The 17,976-nt window shown below is 55.3% G+C and overlaps 1 protein-coding gene across 2 annotated transcripts; it reads right to left on the reverse strand.

Moving 5' to 3' along the window:
• Positions 1–298: 298 nt before the first annotated feature.
• YKT6 (YKT6 v-SNARE homolog) lies at positions 299–11,168 on the reverse strand. 2 transcript variants are annotated; one of them, XM_006275016.4, is made up of 8 exons: positions 11,066–11,168; positions 10,539–10,668; positions 5,812–5,894; positions 4,278–4,378; positions 3,916–4,020; positions 3,335–3,400; positions 2,731–2,832; positions 299–2,518 (listed from the first exon to the last, which is right to left on the reverse strand). In XM_006275016.4, the coding sequence occupies exons 2-8, from the start codon at positions 10,640–10,642 to the stop codon at positions 2,483–2,485; spliced, it is 597 nt and encodes a 198-aa protein (XP_006275078.3). In that variant the 5' UTR covers positions 10,643–10,668; positions 11,066–11,168; the 3' UTR covers positions 299–2,482. The 2 variants fall into 2 exon arrangements, with proteins under 2 accessions (XP_006275078.3, XP_014460869.1); XM_014605383.3 differs by having other exon boundaries at positions 10,539–10,673; positions 11,066–11,149.
• Between the last annotated feature and the right edge of the window lie 6,808 nt (positions 11,169–17,976).

The following is a 17,976-nucleotide window of genomic DNA, read 5'->3' on the forward strand; positions in this document are numbered from 1 at the left end:
TCTAGGATCCCCTTAGGTGAGACATCAGCTAAACTCACCCATGCCCTAGCAACTGTGATACCTGTCCAATGCTGCCAACCCCCTGAGGCATGGAGGCAGGGGCTCAGAGGGGGGCCCCTTTCCCTTCTGCCTCAGCAACAGAGGGTAGAGACAGCTCCTGGGCTGCAGGAGCTTCTACACAGCTGATGGGATCCTGGGAGTCCAAGGCAGCAAGGATGCATCAATGAGGAGCTGCAGGCAGAAGCAGTGAGAACGCAGCAACCAGGTTTATGGCCATGAGGAGAAGCCAGGGGCTCAGTGCACAGAAAAGGGAGGCAATGTTTATTAAAATATCATCTCTGCCCTCAGAAGCAAAAGCTTCTGTTAGAAACACAAAGAGACTGGGAGAGAACGGGGAGAGACCGAGGCAGAGACTCCAGCAGGGCACCACTACTGGAGCTCAGAGCAGACCAGGCTTCCTGCAGCCCAGCACCACCCCCTGCCCAGATGGCTCAGAGTTGGGGGCTAGCATGGAGGGGGCAGCAGGCCCTAGTCAAAGGGGCAGGGCAGGAGCACAGAGGCAGCTGCAGGAGATCCAGGTGCTACAGGCCTCAGATGTGGCCTGGCATCAGGACAGACCTGCGACCAGACTGACATCACATGGCTGAGTTAGAGCAGCCAAGTGACCCCTCAACCTGTCCTCCCTACCCTGTGACCTGGAGTCTTACCAGCCCCTGGCTTCTGCCCAGCCTGGGGGGTAGAGCACATGTAAGCCAAGGGACAGGGCTGCCTGACCTGACCACTTCTTCAAAGCCATGGCTCTACAGGGACCAGGCCCCCATTCCCACCCAGCACACAGGCCATTTCTGAGACAAGCCCTATGTGCCAGGCTGGCACAGCCCTGCCATCTCTGTGCTCTGCAGTGACCCAGCAGGAGGTATCAGTGATGGCCCCCAGGCTGGGCAGAGGGCCTGGTGTCAAGTCCATTAGTGGCAGCGACCTCTGCCAGCAGCCACATGTGATCTCGCACCAGAGCACCTTCCCCTGCAGGGCAGAGCTGCCCCCAATCTCAGCTCAGCTCAGCTCAGGAATGTGGTGTCCAAACCCCATGGCAGAGGCAGATGACCATGCAAAGCAGGGCACTGGCTGGAGTTCCCCACTCTAGGTACCTGTCTTCTGGCCCAGGGCTCTGCTCCCCTCCCCAGGGCACCAGCTTGGAGCTCCCTGCCAGTGATCTGCCAGGTGGGGCACAGGTGGAGACCGGGTCCAGCTGATGGGGAACTGAGCACATTCACATCTGCAGTCGCCTCTGCTCTGAAGAGCAGCAGATAAGGGAGAGGGGCTGGGACTTCTGCCTGGGGAGAGAGAAGGGACACAAACAGCAGGGACTTGCACATACCTAGGGCCCTCCCCCTCCTGCAGCTGGGGGCTGCTCAGGGCCCACAGACCACTACATGAGACACCACAAGTGGTGGGGGACACAGGACACTGCACACACCTGGCACTGGCTGCAGCATTAAGCAGCTGGCTGGGAGGCATAGCAGCACTCCCCATGGGTGAGGGGGTGCAGCCTGAATGGGGCTCCCTGGTTAGAGGGTGGGCACTGTGCCACAGACAGAGATACATACACACACACACACACACACACACACACACACACACACACACACACGGCTGAAGGACAAGTCACCCAATAGCTTGTTACTGAAGGAGAGCAAAAGCAACATAAGACACCCACTAGGAACCGCTTCTCCTTCCTGTGCCCAGCTTGTAGTTTGGCAGTCTGCTCTGCACCCATGGGCCTGTCCCAGCTTGGGGGCATCACTGCCGTGCTCTGATCACCTCACTGCAAAGGCGCACAGATACCTCCCTGCAGAGAGCCCCACCTAGCACCCTACCCTGGGCAGGGACCCCACTGAGCCACAGGGCTTATATTCCAGAGGAGCGGGCTCGGTGTGGCCAGCCCGACTCCAAAGTAAACATCACCCCTCCCCCACCACCCCCAAAGGACAGATGCTACCCACAAAACACAGCACTTGATTCTCAGCTCCTCCAAGGCATCCCCTGCCCTCCCATCCCCCCCTCACTTGACAAACTCCCCTGCCATGAGGGTTCAGTCACTGGAGAACAGGTCAGAGGCTGAACATGGCACCAGCTGCACTTGGGACCAGAAGTAGAATGGGGAACCCAGAGCTCACAGCCGCCTCCTGCGGGCAAGGGGCTACTCCAGCAGGGATTCACTGTAGTGTTACGCATGGAAGCAAGGAGCAGAGCACAGTCCAGGGCTGAGCTCAGGTTTTGAAGAGATTGGACCTAGGAGGCCCAGCTGGCCCATTAAAGGAGACTGTGTAAACGGGCAGGCATTGGTGCATAGTGATGGCCCTACCCAGTCCCTCAACAGGCCCCACGGGCTGGGGGCATTAGGAGTGTCTCTGCTGCTACGTCCCATGTTGCGACTGCGGATGAAGGCCTGATGGTCTGGAGTGGTTGGTGGGCGGCCCAGTCACATGATCTTGCAGCACGAGTTCTGCTTGCGAGCCTGGGAGGGAGGAAGAGAAGCACAAGATAGGCCCTGGGGAGTTCTTTTTGGGGGAAGAGTTGCCACAGCCTGACCCAGCTAAGCAGAGCCACAGCCTGCTCCTTTGGCCAGCTCTCCAGGCCAGGCAGGGCAGAGAGCACTGGGCAGGCAGCATCCCAGCCCCCGCCCACACCCCACAGCATGGCCGAGCGTCAAGGGCCCAGGGCACTCACAGTCTTGTAGAAGGCTTTTGACTGGGCCCCTAGCACTTCCGATTTGGACACCAGGTCGTCCAGCTTCTCCCCGCGATCCAGCAGAGACTCCATGGTGTTGTGCTATGGCGGGGGGAATAAAACAGACACAGGCCAGGATGAACAGATAGTAAGACACTGCTGTGCCTAGATCCAGCTAGGCTCTGGAGCCCGAGCTGAACTTGGGGGTCGGCTCCAAGGGACTGGGAGACCAGGCCCAGTCTTTCAGGGAGCACCAGGGTGCCTAAGTGCCAGGACAGGGCCAGACATAAGGTCAGCTACCCTTCTGGCAGCCCTCACTCAGAGGTGGTGTCTCACCACCCATGTACCACGCAGGGCAGGGGGATCCATGCTTTTCCTGGCTACGTTATGCCGGTGGCTACAAGGATCTGCCCCTTCCCCTCCACTGGTCTGCTCCAGCTCATCTGTGCACTCCACCACCTGCAGCACCATGGTAAGTACCTCGGGACAGACCGCATCTTCCTAGTCAAGGCTCCCAAGGATCCTTCTGCCTTTGCTTCTGCCACCAACCATACCTCTCACCCAGTGACACCACCCATGTCCTGCCGGTTTCCCTGCTCCATACCAGGATGATTTTAGTCTCGTCCAGTTCTGCTTGCACTTTCGTCATAGCATCTGCTTCGCGGGGGTTCTGGGAAGAGGAGAACATGCTATGATACAAGAACCCTGAGCCCAGCTTGGCCAAGCCCCACTGGCTTCCAGCAATTCTCCACTGCTCCATTGTCTCAGGGGGCAATGGAAACAGAGCGGGTTCTCAGGCAGAGGGGCTGCTTGGGGGCCCTGTCTGCAGACACTGCAGCTAGCCCAGACAGTGATTATACAGGCTTCTCACTCTCTGGAGACAAGACCCGGGACAGGGCTACTGACCCATCTTAGGGACTCTTCTACCCTCTGCAGGACCCAAGAGCCCTACAACTCCTCCCTTGGCCCTCTGCAGTAGGCCAGTGCTAGCATCCCCATATTGAATCTGCAGCCCTAGGCTCAGAGGCTGAATGACTGCTCAGGGTCATGGCATCAGGTGCACAGCAAGGATTGGAAAGCAGCTCTCCCAGTGCCCAGACTGCTGCCCTGATTGCTCACACCTCCTTTCCCATGACACATCACTCTTTCCAATGCAACACCAGTGCCCATGGGCATGTGCCATACCTGGTATCGACTGAGGTAACTGTCCAAGGCTGTGTAATTGATAGTGGTGGGGGAACCCGAGGGCCAGTCTATCCTGCTGACCTGTCTGGAGAACTCATCCAGCACCTGCAAGGCAGAACCAGAGCCATGAGTGCCTCGCTGCCTGTCCAGACCAGGCACTCATGGAGCCATCGAGGAGGTCTCACCCCTTGACAAGCCCTACTCAGTACAAAAGGAGAGCAGGGGCAGCTGATCAACCCCAAGTTCCAATGGTATGATCGGCAGAGACAAGGACTTGGAGCTGGGCTTGTTAGCTCAAAGCTAGGATAACTGAGAGCTCCTACCCCACACTTCTCCTGAAGCAGAGCACGCTCTGGACTTACCTTGTCCAGCAGGGTGAAGCAGACTCGCGGTGGGTACTCACTGTCAGCCACAACCACACCGGCCAGCCCATCACTCCGCACATACACATGGCACAGGTATTCTGAGACAGAAAACAAGGACAGAGACTGCGGGTGAATGCCGAATCCCAGTTTCTCAGGCAGCACCTGCAGCTGCTCCTCAGAGCAAACTTTAAGCCACGGGGGACTGTTTCGCACTTGGGTGTCCAAGCTAGGGAGAGTCTAAGGTTCACATTTCCCACCTCATAGGCAGCATCTGGGTATGACTAGGAAGGGTAGGGAAGGGAGAAAGCCTGGTACTGCCTGCCATGTGTGGGACTTGGCATGTAGCCAGCTCCTCAGGGCAAAGCAAGTTCAGCTTCAGTTACACAAACAGCAGCCAGGAGGCCACTCAGTGTGTAGGCTGGGCAGACACCCCTGATTCAGGAGCTCTTAGGATGTGCTAACAGACCAGTAAGACAAGGAAGCAGCACCAATACTTGGATTTTTAGCTTGTCATTGAGTGGGGACGGTGCTGTGGCGCACAGTGTGCCAGCAACGGGGTGGACAGAAACAGAGGCGTGTGGGGATGGGAAGGTCATGACTGAGACAGTGGCCCACGGGGGTGGGGCGGGAGGACACACAAGCAGGTATTAGTGAAGGAAGTAGAGTCTGGAGCACAGGGGCCGACAGCAGAAGAAGCCCCAGGAACTTGAGTGGAAGGGGTAGAATTCAGAGAAGCCTAGGAAGACTGGAGTGGCAGGACACTGTAGGGTTGGCCAAGGGAGGCCAGTCTGGATGTTGCATCCATGCAGGCTGCTGGCTCAGATCTGCAGCCGTGCCATGTGGGATGAGATGAGTAATCAATCCCAGAGGGAGTAGTTGGCTGCCAGGCCGGTTCCAGCTCCTACTTGATTTCCCACAGTCATGGAGTGACTTGGCTGGAGCCCAGCATGGATGCAGGTGGAATCCTCCCTGCTTTAAGTGTTTAGCCAGACCCCTGGCCCTGGTGTCATGCCCCCATCCCACCTGAGGGGACATTTTAGTCCAGGAGAGGAGAGAAGACAGTTCCCAGGTGCAGTGACCCATGTTCCAGTTAGGAACTTTCCAGGTCAGGTTAACCCCTGAGCACCAAGCACTGGTTTTGCTAGGAATATGCCTTGCAAATGTTTTAACCATGATGTCATAGCTACGTAGGTAGTGTGTAGGATGTGATGTCACCCACCAGGAATGTTCAGTGCTGGGGTGGGAGTATTCCCAGGTGTTGCTGCTACAGATGGACACACCCCCAGTTACACCACACCCCACAAGGGAAAGCACCAGCCTGTGCCTCACCCAGCCATCAGAGGACAGAGGGCAGAGGACGGTACCCAGACTGGATTGCCCTCCTGGGGCTGGAGAGAAAGAAGCAAGGGAAAGACATCCCCGCTCCTGACTCCAAGCTCATAGCTTCTACCCTCTGTGCAAAGCACAAGGAGGCTGCCTTGTCTGCACAGGCTCGTGGCTGGCATTCCTCAGGGGCACTGTGCCCTCTCACCTTGCTCCTTCACAGAGGCTCTGGTGCCCAGGTCAGAGCGCTCCACAATCAGCTGGCTTGTGAAGGTCATAAACTCCTGCACACTGCAAAGAGAAAGCAGATTCCCACATGAAGGGCTTGTACGTCCTACTAGGACACCGACCTGTCGGGGCAGGCATCACCCATGGAAATGGATTCACCCATTGCACAGCGCTTGCTCATGGACAACCTGCAGCACAGCCAATGGCATCAGGCCGCTGCAAAGCCACCTGGGATATTTAATGCTCCTTCTGAGAACAGACTCTGACCCCAGGCCAGTGCCAGCAATTAACCAAAGCAAGCACATCAGCCTCATCGCTCTACCATGCTGTGTCCACACTGCATGGAACAGGCTGTGGGGATTAGTGCACAGGCACTTGACCTATGGCAACCCCCAGAGACAGGTTGGCCCCTCCACACCCCTTTGTGTTTAGGTGGCGTGTGCCTCAGGAGTTACCAGAACTCCCACCCCATGGGGCTGTTTGGGAATCAGGAACACAGGCAGCACTTGGGATGCAGTGTAGCGTAGATGTAGGCAATCAAGCAGGAAGACGCCCAGTCGGATATCCAGTCCAACCAGAAGGACTCCACACAACCCACACACCTATACTGCTTTGGGTACCTCAGACAAAGGTACTAGGACAGGAACATTCCATCCTGGAGCTTCATAAAAATCACATAAATCATAAAATGGGGCTGGAAGGGACCTCCAGAGGTCACATCTGGTCTAACCTCCTGCCTGAGGCAGGATCAGCCCTGTCCAAACCATCCTATACAAAACCACCATCTAAACTGTTAGTTACCCTGACACAACACAAGACATCATACCCAAACCTGCCACAGGGAAAGCAAGGGGCCTTTCTGCCTTCCAATTGCATTTGTCCTTCATTAATTTAGCACCTATAGGATGTGACACCTTTTGGGGCATCTACAGTCAGATCTGCTGGCCTTGGAGTTGACATGGAACTGCTTCTCTTGACCCCCTGCACCCAAGGACAGCTATGAAAGGACACCAAATCCCTCTCTCTCAATGTAACTTCAAGGCTCCCCAGGCATATCAAGGAAGGAAAGGAGCAGTTATGAACTGCAGGGTAAAGGAATCATTTTAGGTTACAAACACCTTCAAGCATCTTGAACCTTTCCATGAGTCTCAGCTTCTTTCTCCCAAAGTCTCATATTCTCCCAGTGTACAGACAGATTAGATTCACTCTGATTCTGCAAACTCCTAGGCTTCCAGCTAGGCAGCATACATACTAGACCTCACGGTTTGGAGGGCTGCCTTGCAGACAAGCCACATATAGAACTCACATCACATTCTCCAGACAAAGTCACAGAACAGCCTCACACAATCTCCTTTTTAAAGCCATGAGCTGCATCCAACCTGTCAGGTCAGCTTCCTGCAGCTGCTGTTGAGAAAAGCTACGTGCAGGACAAGTGCCGGAGTTATTTGAAGGGCAACCTCGACAGGTTTTTACAAGGCATCGGATGAGAAAGGCATGCTCACTCTGCAGGCGGTCAGGGGGACCTAGAAGGGGAAAGAGAACTTCCCACCCCCTTCAGCTGCTGCTTTGAGATCTGGGGGGATCCCACATTTGTACAGCCCCACTAAGCAAGGACAGGTATGAAAACGAAGCCTGTCTACAGAGCCCGGGGACAGGATGCTAGGCAACATCCCAGCCCTCATGCTCCCAGCATCTTCAGACAGGAGGATCATTAGTATTCATAACACAGCCCTGGCCACCACCGAACTCACTGCCTGACTAGATTTTCAAGAAGAGCTCAGCTTTGACCAATGCTCTCCCCACAATGAAAACACAGGGAATTTTACACTGATTCTCTGGGTAGTTTACCTGGCCTCTGAAAACAGTCACTGCAAGCAAACACAAGGCTACCAGACATTCTCCTGCCCCACGGCTCCCTTCCCCACTCCAAGCCCCAGTGCCCAGGAGGCTGCTTGGAGAATAGACTGTTCTGGACACCAGAATTACTGATGGCTGCATTTGGTGTTTCCCGCTCAAGCCTAAACATCTGTTCCACAGGGTCTACTCTTACTCAGGCCATACGGTGCATTTACATCCAAGCTGCTGCAGCATATTAAACATCAGGGCAGCACCAGCCCTCCCAGCTTTACAAGACCCACATCAAATGCTAAATAGATTAAGGCCCTAACATACTGTCTACCATAAAAAAAAAAAAGCCAGGACTGGTTGTTGTGCCTCTTTTCAGTCATTGGAAATGGGCTCGAGGTTATTGGTTCCTCAGTACTACTGTTGTTTACTTACAAATCTCCCTGTCTAGAGAGTGGGCAAAAGAAGCTCAGTTTCGCTTTCACAGGTGAAGTCCCAAAGCATCAATTTCCCTATCACTGCAGGGCAGAGCCGTGTGTGTTTAAGGAGAGTTGCTGTTGGAAGTCTGATAACAAGAAATTGGTCAACATATTCCTGTAAGTCCTTCAGGTTTATTGCACAGGCTGCCACCTGATGCAGGATTATGAACTTCCAGGATTTTGGCAGCAAGTCCCACATCTTGGTGCTTTATGTTGCCTTGATCATCAAGTTCGGACTCGATGATCTATTGAGGTCCCTTCCGACCCTAACATCTATGCTGTTTCAGGTGATAACTGGCTACAAAAGCACTCAAATTATATGTGGGGGAGGTTCTTTTAAATTAGCTTCTATGTGAGCTGTCCACACAGTGCATCTCCCTATTGCTCTAACCACCTTATGTAGTCTCTCCTAAATTACGAGATTTAAGTAAATTTAATGACATAAATCACTGGGAAAATTACCCTGAAATAAAAAATACATGTTTACCCATTTCATTTACACTGCCAGTGGTTTTAGGACAGAATCAAGAGGTTCTAAGGAACTGTTCTGTCCACATTTAAGTTTAAATTTAGGTCACTATCCCTTTAGATATCACACTTAGGGCATGCTCTAGCAGTCATTCATGTCCATGAGCAGACTACTCATGCCTGTGACATTAGGCATGACTGCACTGCAGCCCAGGATATCACCTAGGAAGCAAAAGGAGAGGACTGTGCAACATATCAGCTAGGCTCATCCTAGCAAGGATCTCTGCCCCCATCCTTCCCCCCCACAGACTTCTACTGTCTGGTGACATTTTTTCAAGTTCAGAACTAACAAAAAATGAGTAAGACAGAACTGTCCATAGCTACCCACCCCCGCAGCTACAGCCTGGGTTTTGGCAGTTATTACAATTTAAACTGAGCCCTACTTTTGAAAGCATCAGAGCAAGCCTCCTGTTAGAATCCTGTCTGTAGGGTACAGCCAGGCTGACGCACAACCTGAACAGCAAAGATGTATCGACACCCATCTGCTTGTGACTCACTTCTCTCACTGCCAGGGGGCCTCTGGAAGACTACAGTAACATTGTGTGTCACTTAGACTATTGAACACAACAATAAACTGCTAATTGTCTCAGCACCCGGGTACCCTTGAGATAAAGTCCTTCAGTCCTGCCAGACAACAAAGAGGCACAATGACATCGCAGATGCTATTAATTTAATATCAATCACAAGGATGGACAGAGGGGACATTTGTAATGCTCTTTACACAAAAATCAAGTCTTCCTCCAAAATAATCCTCTTTCAGCAAGCTTCAGTGTCTAGGCACATCTATGTACCAGACCTCACTTTTTTTTTTTTTTTTTTGAGCCTTGTCTAAATAAGCCTCTCTCGCAAAACCTGATGAAATACTTTCCCTTCACCATAGGAACTGCAAAAGCAAATATGCTCAAGCTTTAAAAAACTTGGGCAGAGACCAAGAATAGAAAAATCTCAGTCTGGCAAGTGAATCTCTCTCTAAGCATCTGGAACTAAGGGGTTTGAAGGAAGGGTGCTTTTTATTTTGCAACCAGGCACTTGCTTCCAGTACTGTTTCCTGGAAGCTTTGGGGGAATCATCCCCCTTTTGCTGGATAAGGCTGAGCTCCTGTTGCTGCAGGATTAGCTGGGAAGAGTGCTACACAGTTCACCTTCTCCCTGGGCAGATTATCCCCCTAATGCAGAGAGCTGCCAGGCAGGGGAATGACAACAAAATAGGATTAGCACTTCGCTTGAAGAACTGGACTGAGGCTGTATAAGACCATCCTGCCTGCAAACTACCTGCCTCACAGAGCTCTACCAGGCCCAGATGTTGCATTACCTGGAGAAGGAATGTGCTGCGTCCCAGCACCAATACACTGATAACTAATGGCAACCACCTCCCTTTAGCTCCTCCAGGCTCCTCATTAGCTCGGCAGGTTGCATGATCAACACATTGGTTTTTCAGCTGAGAAAACAACTCCTGCCCGGACATACGACAGCTTCTCCCCCACATACTCCTTGCCTTGCACACTTTATGCAAACTGATCAGACCAGGCCTTACACCCAGACGGCCACCATCTCAACCCAACCCACTGCTTTATACACCCAACGAATGGGTTTTGCCATTGACTTGTGGTGATACAGGCCCCCTTCCCAGTCTGATTTCAGAGCCCTGGCACCTCCTATCCCAGTGCCTCCCTACTGTCTGCCATGCTCTTGGATGAAACCAAGCTGACTGACAACCAAAGGCAGAACAGGGAAGCAAACCCCAGCCCCCACACGACTGACCCCTGACCTCCCACCACCTGTCCTCCCTGTGCAGAGGGGACCCCCAGCCCCGCATCTTGGTGGTACGGGAGGCCCCAGGCACAGCGGGGACCCACCTGGAGCGCTGGAAGAAGCCGAAGGAGGACACATCGTAGGCTGCCTTCAGCAAGTGCACTTTGGGGTCGCCTTTGTAAAGGACACTTAGGCTGTAGAGCCGCATGGTGGGTGCCCGCCGCCGCCCCTTTCCTGTACTGGCCACAAGGTTGCGGGGGACAGAAAACAACTGGTCACAGCAGGTTTCTGGTGAGGCAGGACTGAAAGCATCCGGACAGGGCTCCGTAACCACGATAGGGGGATGCGATCGGGCACCCGCTCTCAACCAGCGGTCTGGCGACCGGAGGGAGAGGCTGGTTCTCGCGGGTCAGCGCACTGCGCCAGCGCTGCCGCTGCCGGGGGACCCAGCGATGGGGGGGGCCGGGCCGCGAGCGCAATGCCTGGGCCAGGCTGCAGCAGCAGGAGGAGCAACTCCCCGCCATGGCGTCGCCTGCCAGCTCCCATTCCCATGGGCACCCCTCCTCCCCCCGGGCACCGCCCTGGCTGCGGCCCCCGTCCCTCAGCCCGGGGTGGGGGCGGGGGCCGGTACCGGGCGGCTCCCGTCGCTCCGTCTCCCACCGGTGAGTCCGGAAGCGGCCACAAGGCAGAGGACGCCGCCGACCCGGAAGCAGCAAAGAGCCCACCGGAAGTGATACCCTCATTCCAGGGCTACTGCCACGGCACCGGGGCGGCTCTGCGCTTGCGCCGCTGGCGGCCAATAGGAAGCCGCGTGGCAGAGGGCCCGAGCTGTGCGCCCGCCGGCCAATCAGCGCCCCGCTTCCAGAAGGGGCAAGGGGTGCGTGGCAGGGCTGGGCCCCTGGGGCAGTGGGGTCTGGGGCTCCCGGCGTGCAATGCGGCAGGAGCGCCCCTGCCCCCCGCCCCAGGGCACCGGACCCAGCAGCTGGCATTGCCCGCGCCCTGCGCGCCCCACTGGGGCCAGCCCGCCCCTCTGGCCCTCAGGCTGCTCGCAGAGCATGCCCCGCACACCCCGAATGTGCCCTGTTCTAGTGAGACCCCCCTCACCCTGCTGTGCAATGATGGCTAATAAAAATGCTGGGACGATGTCAAAAGCCTCGAGGTCTCGCCTGCTCGCCCGCTCCAAGAAGGGCATGAGACTGATTCATCATGCTTTTAGTGCAGCAATCCTCGCCGGCTGGCTTTTCCCCTCCAGTTCTTGTGCGCAACGCAGGGCCGGTGTTTTTCGGATGTGGCGGTGATGCCGGTGGCCTCGTGTACCCGGGATGCTGTGTTGCCACTGACAGTTGCTATGTTTGCCCTTCTCCAGGCCTCTGGCACTTCCAGGTCCTTCAAGTGTCCTTTAAGATAATTGCTAACGGAGATTGCTTTGGCTAATTTAAGTGCTCTCCCCAGAACGTTATCAGGCGCTGCTGATACAGCTTATCGCGCTGTTCCCTACCCCGTTCCGCTCGCGAGCTAACCGCTTGCTGCAATTAATTGCATTAGGTGTCAGGGGTCACAACGCCCATCCCTTCTCTGTGCCCTCTTGACACCACCTGCTGTTTGTTCTCCTTCCCTGGCCGGTGACAAGGACTCATGATACAGCCAGCACCAGCAGGCCTTGATATACCAGCCTGAGCACAGTGTAACGGAGAGGTCCTGTGGCAACGTGCGTAGCTTCATACCAGCATCAGTCTCACTGTCCCGATAATGCCCTTTATCTCAGGTTAAGCGCAGCTAGCCTGGGATAAATGTGCTCATGCTATAGGCTTCACCCATCCAATCATATTGGTTTCAAGTCAAGATCACATACAGATGGTTGTGCCTCTGGTAGCTTCCCTGGTGGAGGGAGGTGTGAACCCGTCTCTTCCCCGCAGACTCTGGCCATGTTCTTTTTGCTCCTGTTAACTGGCTCTGACCATCCCTGCTTTCAGATCCAATCTCTGTTCCAGCTCCCAGGCCTCCCCAGACCTGTCCTGGCCTCCTTCTCAGCTTTCTCTCTCAACATCTTCACACCTACCCAGGCCCCTTCCTGCCAGAGCCCCTCACTTCCCACTGCTCTCATCTTTGCACCTGCCTCACATGTTTTGAACTTCCTCCTTGTCCATCGTTCTCCACATCACTCCTTCCTCCTTCTTGCAAGCCCTTCGCATGCCCTACGTCACAGCATTTGATTTCGAGACTAGAAGGTGCCTGTCTGTATGACCATCTCAGCTCACATCCTCCATGGAACAGAGAACCGCCCCCATTACTTTCTGTATCAGGCCCATCCATTTCACTCAAGCTATCAGTGATCTTTGGAAAACCCTTCCAGAAGTCACGTGATGACTTCCAGCCATGAAGAACCCATTGTGTTGTCTGCAAAGCCTCCTGTGAGACCTGCTCCGTGGTGAGTGTGCTCACAGGATCCTCGGGCCATCACCCAAGCAGCCCTGTGAATTAGATTAAACCTCCTGGGGGCTGCAACCATTTATATTGTACTGTGGGCCCTGGATGGGTTGGATCCAAAAATAAGATAATTGGGGCAGCTTGCTTCAGGAACCCACAGCTGCAGATTAGCTGGTCTTCTGATCGTCTCAACTTCTCCCATTGGGAGGAAGAGCTTTCAGAGAGGCAGAACTATGTCCACTGCCATGTCAGGTTTGCCCTTGCCTCTGTCCAGCTAGCCCCCTCCTGCTCTTTGTTAATCTTTGTCATTTGGAAATGGGTTTCTCTGCCCCAATGCGGTCGCCTTGGGAGCAGAACAGGTTGGCTAGTCCTGCCCTGGAGTGGTTGCCGCAGTAACGTGGAGATAAAGTGGTTGTTATGACAATCCCAATGAAGACTGATGGCTCAGGTAGTGGCCTTCCACATGGCAGCGCTAATGGGCCAGCCAGGAGGGGTCCAGGTGAGGCAAGACAGCAACAGGACTTCCCTGGTTGTCCCAGTAACACGGGGTTCATCTCCAGACTCTGGGAAGCAGCTCTGGAGCAAGAGACGGGAAAACTATCTGTAAGGGAGAAAGTCAACAAACAACACAGCTGGTTTGGGAAAGGCACGGGCTGGGGGAGGAGGCAGCAAGCAGGTGTGTGAAGTCAAGTGTCCCTGCTCCATTGCCTGGGAGGAACAGAGAAGAACCTCTCTTGGCACTGAGGGACTCGTTACTTTGCTTCCAACAAGATGCTGGGCAGCCAGGTGGATCCCCGTGTCATGGACGTCCCTCCTCTCCATCCTGCCAAGTGAAGCCCAGAGCCAGGAAGAAACTGAGGCTGCAGGGGTCTGGGACCACGGGGAACTCAGGGAAAGGAGGAGACGCACAAGACGGGGATTTTCTTGGGGGGAAACGAACGCTCCAGAGACTGTGGAGGACTCACAGGCACAGGCAGAGACGCCATCTTCTGAGACGCAGCTCCTCAGGGCTGGGAGGTGGAAATATTTCCGGGGCGAGGCCACAGCTCCCTGTGGGGCTGCGTGTTTGGACTCTGCGCGTGACGGACTGGCCTCCAGCCCACCTGCCTGCCCCAATGCTGGATCACAGAGCCAGGATGCACAGCTCCAAAAGGGAGAAGGTAACTTCCCACCCCCCACCCTTGAAGGGTTTCTTTTCCCTGCTTGCTCTGCATTTGTCACTGACCTCTGTGAGGATCATGACAGGCCATGGCTTTGGAGGGGGGTGTGTTCATGCTGCATTGGTCCCTGGGCCAGTGCCCCTTTGAGACAAGTAATGAGTCCTTTGTTTTAAGCTGCTTCCAAGTCCTGTTCCTGGACTGCCTGTATCTGTCCCTGGACAGCAGGTCCTTGGGGGTGCCACAGTCCTAGGGATCCCAAATCCAAGGCTGCTTAGGGAGCATTGGGCTTTCATACTCACCCAAGGCAGCAGGTGTTTGGGGGTAGAAGCCCATGCTGTGCTCTGTTGTGCTGTGATGGATGAAAGTGGAGGGCAAGTTGGGGGAGACATTGCCACCTGCTACTAGCTACTTGGGCTTTCATGATGCACCCACACCCAGGGCTTTGGAGCATTGCCTTGTTTTCTGCCTGGCCCCTTGGCTTTGGCACCCTCTTTACGGCTGAGGGCAAAGGGGCAGATGCGTACGTCTGGGCAGGGAGCTGCAGAAAGGTGCCTTGCCTGCTTGTCGTGTGCTGGACCTCTTCCCCATCCCCACCCCACCTCCCCAAATCTGGAAAGCAAGGGAGAGACCCACCTCAGGTAGAACTGAGCCACAGCGTAGGTGAAACTTGCTTGTGGTCTCTACATAGGAATTGGTGCTGAGGGGAAGGGGAGGGCCTGGTGAGGGCAGGGATGGGGTGTATGCGTTTGGGGGGGGGGGGGAGGGGGAGGGAAAGCGTGGCCTGGGTGGCATATCACTGAGGTTGTGACTGGGAAGAAAGGCCATGGCTTGCAACTGTTCTCTCTGCAAGCTTGGACCGGGCATAGCTTGCTGGAGCTGGACTGTGCAGCTCTGGGCTGCCCTGCTCCCAGGGGATAGGGCTGTGGGGGCACCCAGGAATCATCTAGACCTTGGGTGGGTGGAAACCCATAAGCACCGAGCTGCACTGGAGGGCTGGTATGTTTGCTTGGGACTCAGCCATTTGTCTGCGCTCTGCCTAAGATGTCCTTTGCTCCAGCCGGGATTTCCAGCCTGGCACGTAACAGTCGGATCTGGGCAGCAGGGGAGGAGGAGGCACCTGCTGTGTCCCTGCTTGGACAGCAATGCCTCCCACAGTGTCTGCTCAGAGGCAGGTGGCCTCGTTAGGGCAAGAGGCCTGGCACAGCCACCACCTGCCCCTGCCTGGCACCACCCTGGGGGCTCCTGGGTTAGGCTGCATCCCTGTTCTGCGCGCAGAGAGCCCAGGCGGGGAAGGCGCCTGCGTGGCTGCAGCCCGCTCTTTCCCCACAGTCGCAGGGAGCAGAGTGGGCAGGGCTGGGGACCAGGCACTCGCCTCTAGTGTGATCTTTTAAATATTAACCCAGCGGCCAGTGGCTGGCAGGGGCAGACCCAGCCCCACAGGGACCAGGTCCAGAGCGATTCATAGCATAGGATCTGCCCTCCTGGAAGCACAGGGCTGGCTTCTCCCAAATTTCTGCTCCCTGCTCCCTCCTTTGTGCTGCCCAGGGCCCTAGTTGGTCAGGGGTATCCATGCAGCCCCCCTGTGCTGGCTGAAACAGGCATCAGTTCATGCATATCCCCCCTGGAAGGATCTTCGGGATCCACCTGCAGGAAGGCTGAGCACTGCTGATCTCTGCAGTGTCTCACTGCTTCTTCTTAGAGTTAGAGCAGCAACCTCCTCCTCCAGCCCCAGGACACTGAAAGCCTTCCCCACCTGCCACACTGAGGAGCTCCCAAGGGAGGAAGAGTCAGTTCCTCCCTGCCCTGCTACTTCCCTGCAGCTGGCAGGGCCTGGTTCCTCTTCCAGGCTGGTGTAGGTCAGGCCTTGAGCCTGGCAGCCTTATATGAGGCATGAAAGGAGAGTCAGGCCATTGGTTTTATTCCCATCACCCTTTCCCCTGTGATGGTCACAGCCCCACACCAGCCAGCAGGGAACTCCCAGGCCCCCCAACACTAACCCCGGCCATCACAGGCAGCTGCATCGCAGCACCCTGTTCATAAATGTTCCCACTGTCTATCCCAGCGTGCTCCGCTGAAAGTGAAAGTGAGGATGCTACAGGGCCCGTGTGTGGTCCTGGCTGGGAGGTGCACAGCCCATTTGATTAGCCGAGTGGTTCAAAGAGAGTCCAGTACCTTTTTGTGAGCCCTTTGGCACGTATGAAATCCCCCACATATGACAACCAGCCTTGGGTGAGGATATCTGGGGCAGCTCCAGGATAACGGGGAGGTTTTAGGAGATTCCCCAGGCTGAATGTTGTTGTCTGTTTGCTGCAGGGCTGATCTGTTGGCTCTGGGATTTGCATCCGTTTCTGGCTGAGCTGGCTTTGCTCCCCAGGTCTCAGCCTGCTCCAGCCCAGCAAGGGTGTGAGAGGAAGGAGGCTGCAGGGACTCACTCCTATGAAGACCTGAGTACCTGATTGCTTAGCTTCTGCTCCACTGGCTCCACACTGGGCCGTATGTGTGGGACTGTGGGCCCCTGTCTTAGCTGGGCATGATTGGGATCAGCTTCAGAGTGTGAGTGGGATGGATCCCATTCAGAGAAGGGATGTTCCCTAATCTCTTCCTGGCCAAAGCACATTTCCAGGCTGCCTCTTCTGCTCCCTATTACCAGAGGCACATGGCAGAGATGCTACCCCAGTAGCTCAGGATGCCTAAGGCAGTCAGCCTCACACCCAACTTGCCTCTGCAGCTCAGCCCCTTGGCCAGGCCTCCCTCCTAGCTGCAGCAACACCCATCTTCCAGAGGCAGCTTCAGCAATCCACCCATCCACACCCCACTCCCTGACATGGCGTAGCGGGGTGGGACTGACTGGGCTCTCCATATCTTCTTCCTGACCAGCATGGGGTCCTTACCGCCCAGAGCAGGATGGTCTACCAGGTCAACGATCATATAGTTTCATAGTGCTTAGGGTCAGAAGGGACCTAAACAGATCATCAGGTCCGACCCCTTGCCCTGGGCAGGAACAGGTGCCAGGGTAATAACACTCCAGCCAAATATCTATCCAGCCTCCTCTTGAAGACCCCCAAGGTAGGAGAGAGTACCATTGCAGAGCCTAGCAACCCTAACTGTAAAATAATGTCTCCTGATGTCCAGCCTGAACCTTCTCTCTAACAATTTGTGGCTGTTATTCCTAGTAACTCCCGGTGGTACCTGAGGGAACAGAGCCTCCCCCAATTCCCGCTGGTCCATGAGACAAAGCTCAAGGTCTCCATGCCAGCTGCAATTTCCCTGGCCCACTGCACCATGGGGCACTAGGAGAAGGGACCACAGAGACAGGGCTGCCTGGAAAGACTGGATCCTGGACCTACCAGACTAGGCAGGCTCAACATTCAGCCTGGTTACGACTGACCTGGCCTGAGAGTCCAGGTCATTCCTCATTTGTGGTGGCAGCAAGTTTTGCTCAATCCAGTACACCTCTGAAGGACACTGCATTGCACGGGAGGTAGTGGATGGCATAGCTTAGGGAACCCCAAGGCTCCAGCCATTAGGACCCCAATAGTAGGAGATGGCAGAGAGGGAGGTGACTGCACTCTTCCAAGGATGCCATAGCAGAGGCAGAGGCACACTTTACCCTGGAGGGCAGGACAGGTGATCATGGAGTATTTGGCAGCAAGGCAGATTGAGAACAACCCTCAGGAGAACCACCTCTCCTCCTAATCACAGGGCCCCAGGCAAGTCAGAGACAACCCACATCACCCCGCTTTGTAAGAAGGCTCTGGGGTTCCCACCAGGCTCTGTGATCAGTGCTATCCAATAACACCTCCCTCCTGGGGTGACTCTCAGTTCCTTTGTGCTCATCTCCCTCTGAGAACTGTGCTGTTTCTCCCCCTGAGGTAATACAGTGCAGCTTAGGAATTGGTTACTATCCTTTTAAACAGCTTGCCACAGTGGTGCTCACAGTGTCCTCCGCTCCAGG

The sequence above is a fragment of the Alligator mississippiensis genome, chromosome 7 (assembly GCF_030867095.1).
Source record: "Alligator mississippiensis isolate rAllMis1 chromosome 7, rAllMis1, whole genome shotgun sequence".
NCBI classification, from domain to species: domain Eukaryota; kingdom Metazoa; phylum Chordata; order Crocodylia; family Alligatoridae; genus Alligator; species Alligator mississippiensis.

Coding starts and splice junctions, on each gene's coding strand:
- YKT6 (XM_006275016.4), bottom strand. CDS start 10,642: ATGCGGCTCTACAGCCTAAGTGTCCTTTACAAAGGCGACCCCAAAGTG. Junction 5,895..10,538: donor GGCTTCTTCCAGCGCTCCAG/GTGGGTCCCCGC, acceptor TTCTCTTTGCAG/TGTGCAGGAGTTTATGACCT. Junction 4,379..5,811: donor AGCCTCTGTGAAGGAGCAAG/GTGAGAGGGCAC, acceptor TTTCTGTCTCAG/AATACCTGTGCCATGTGTAT.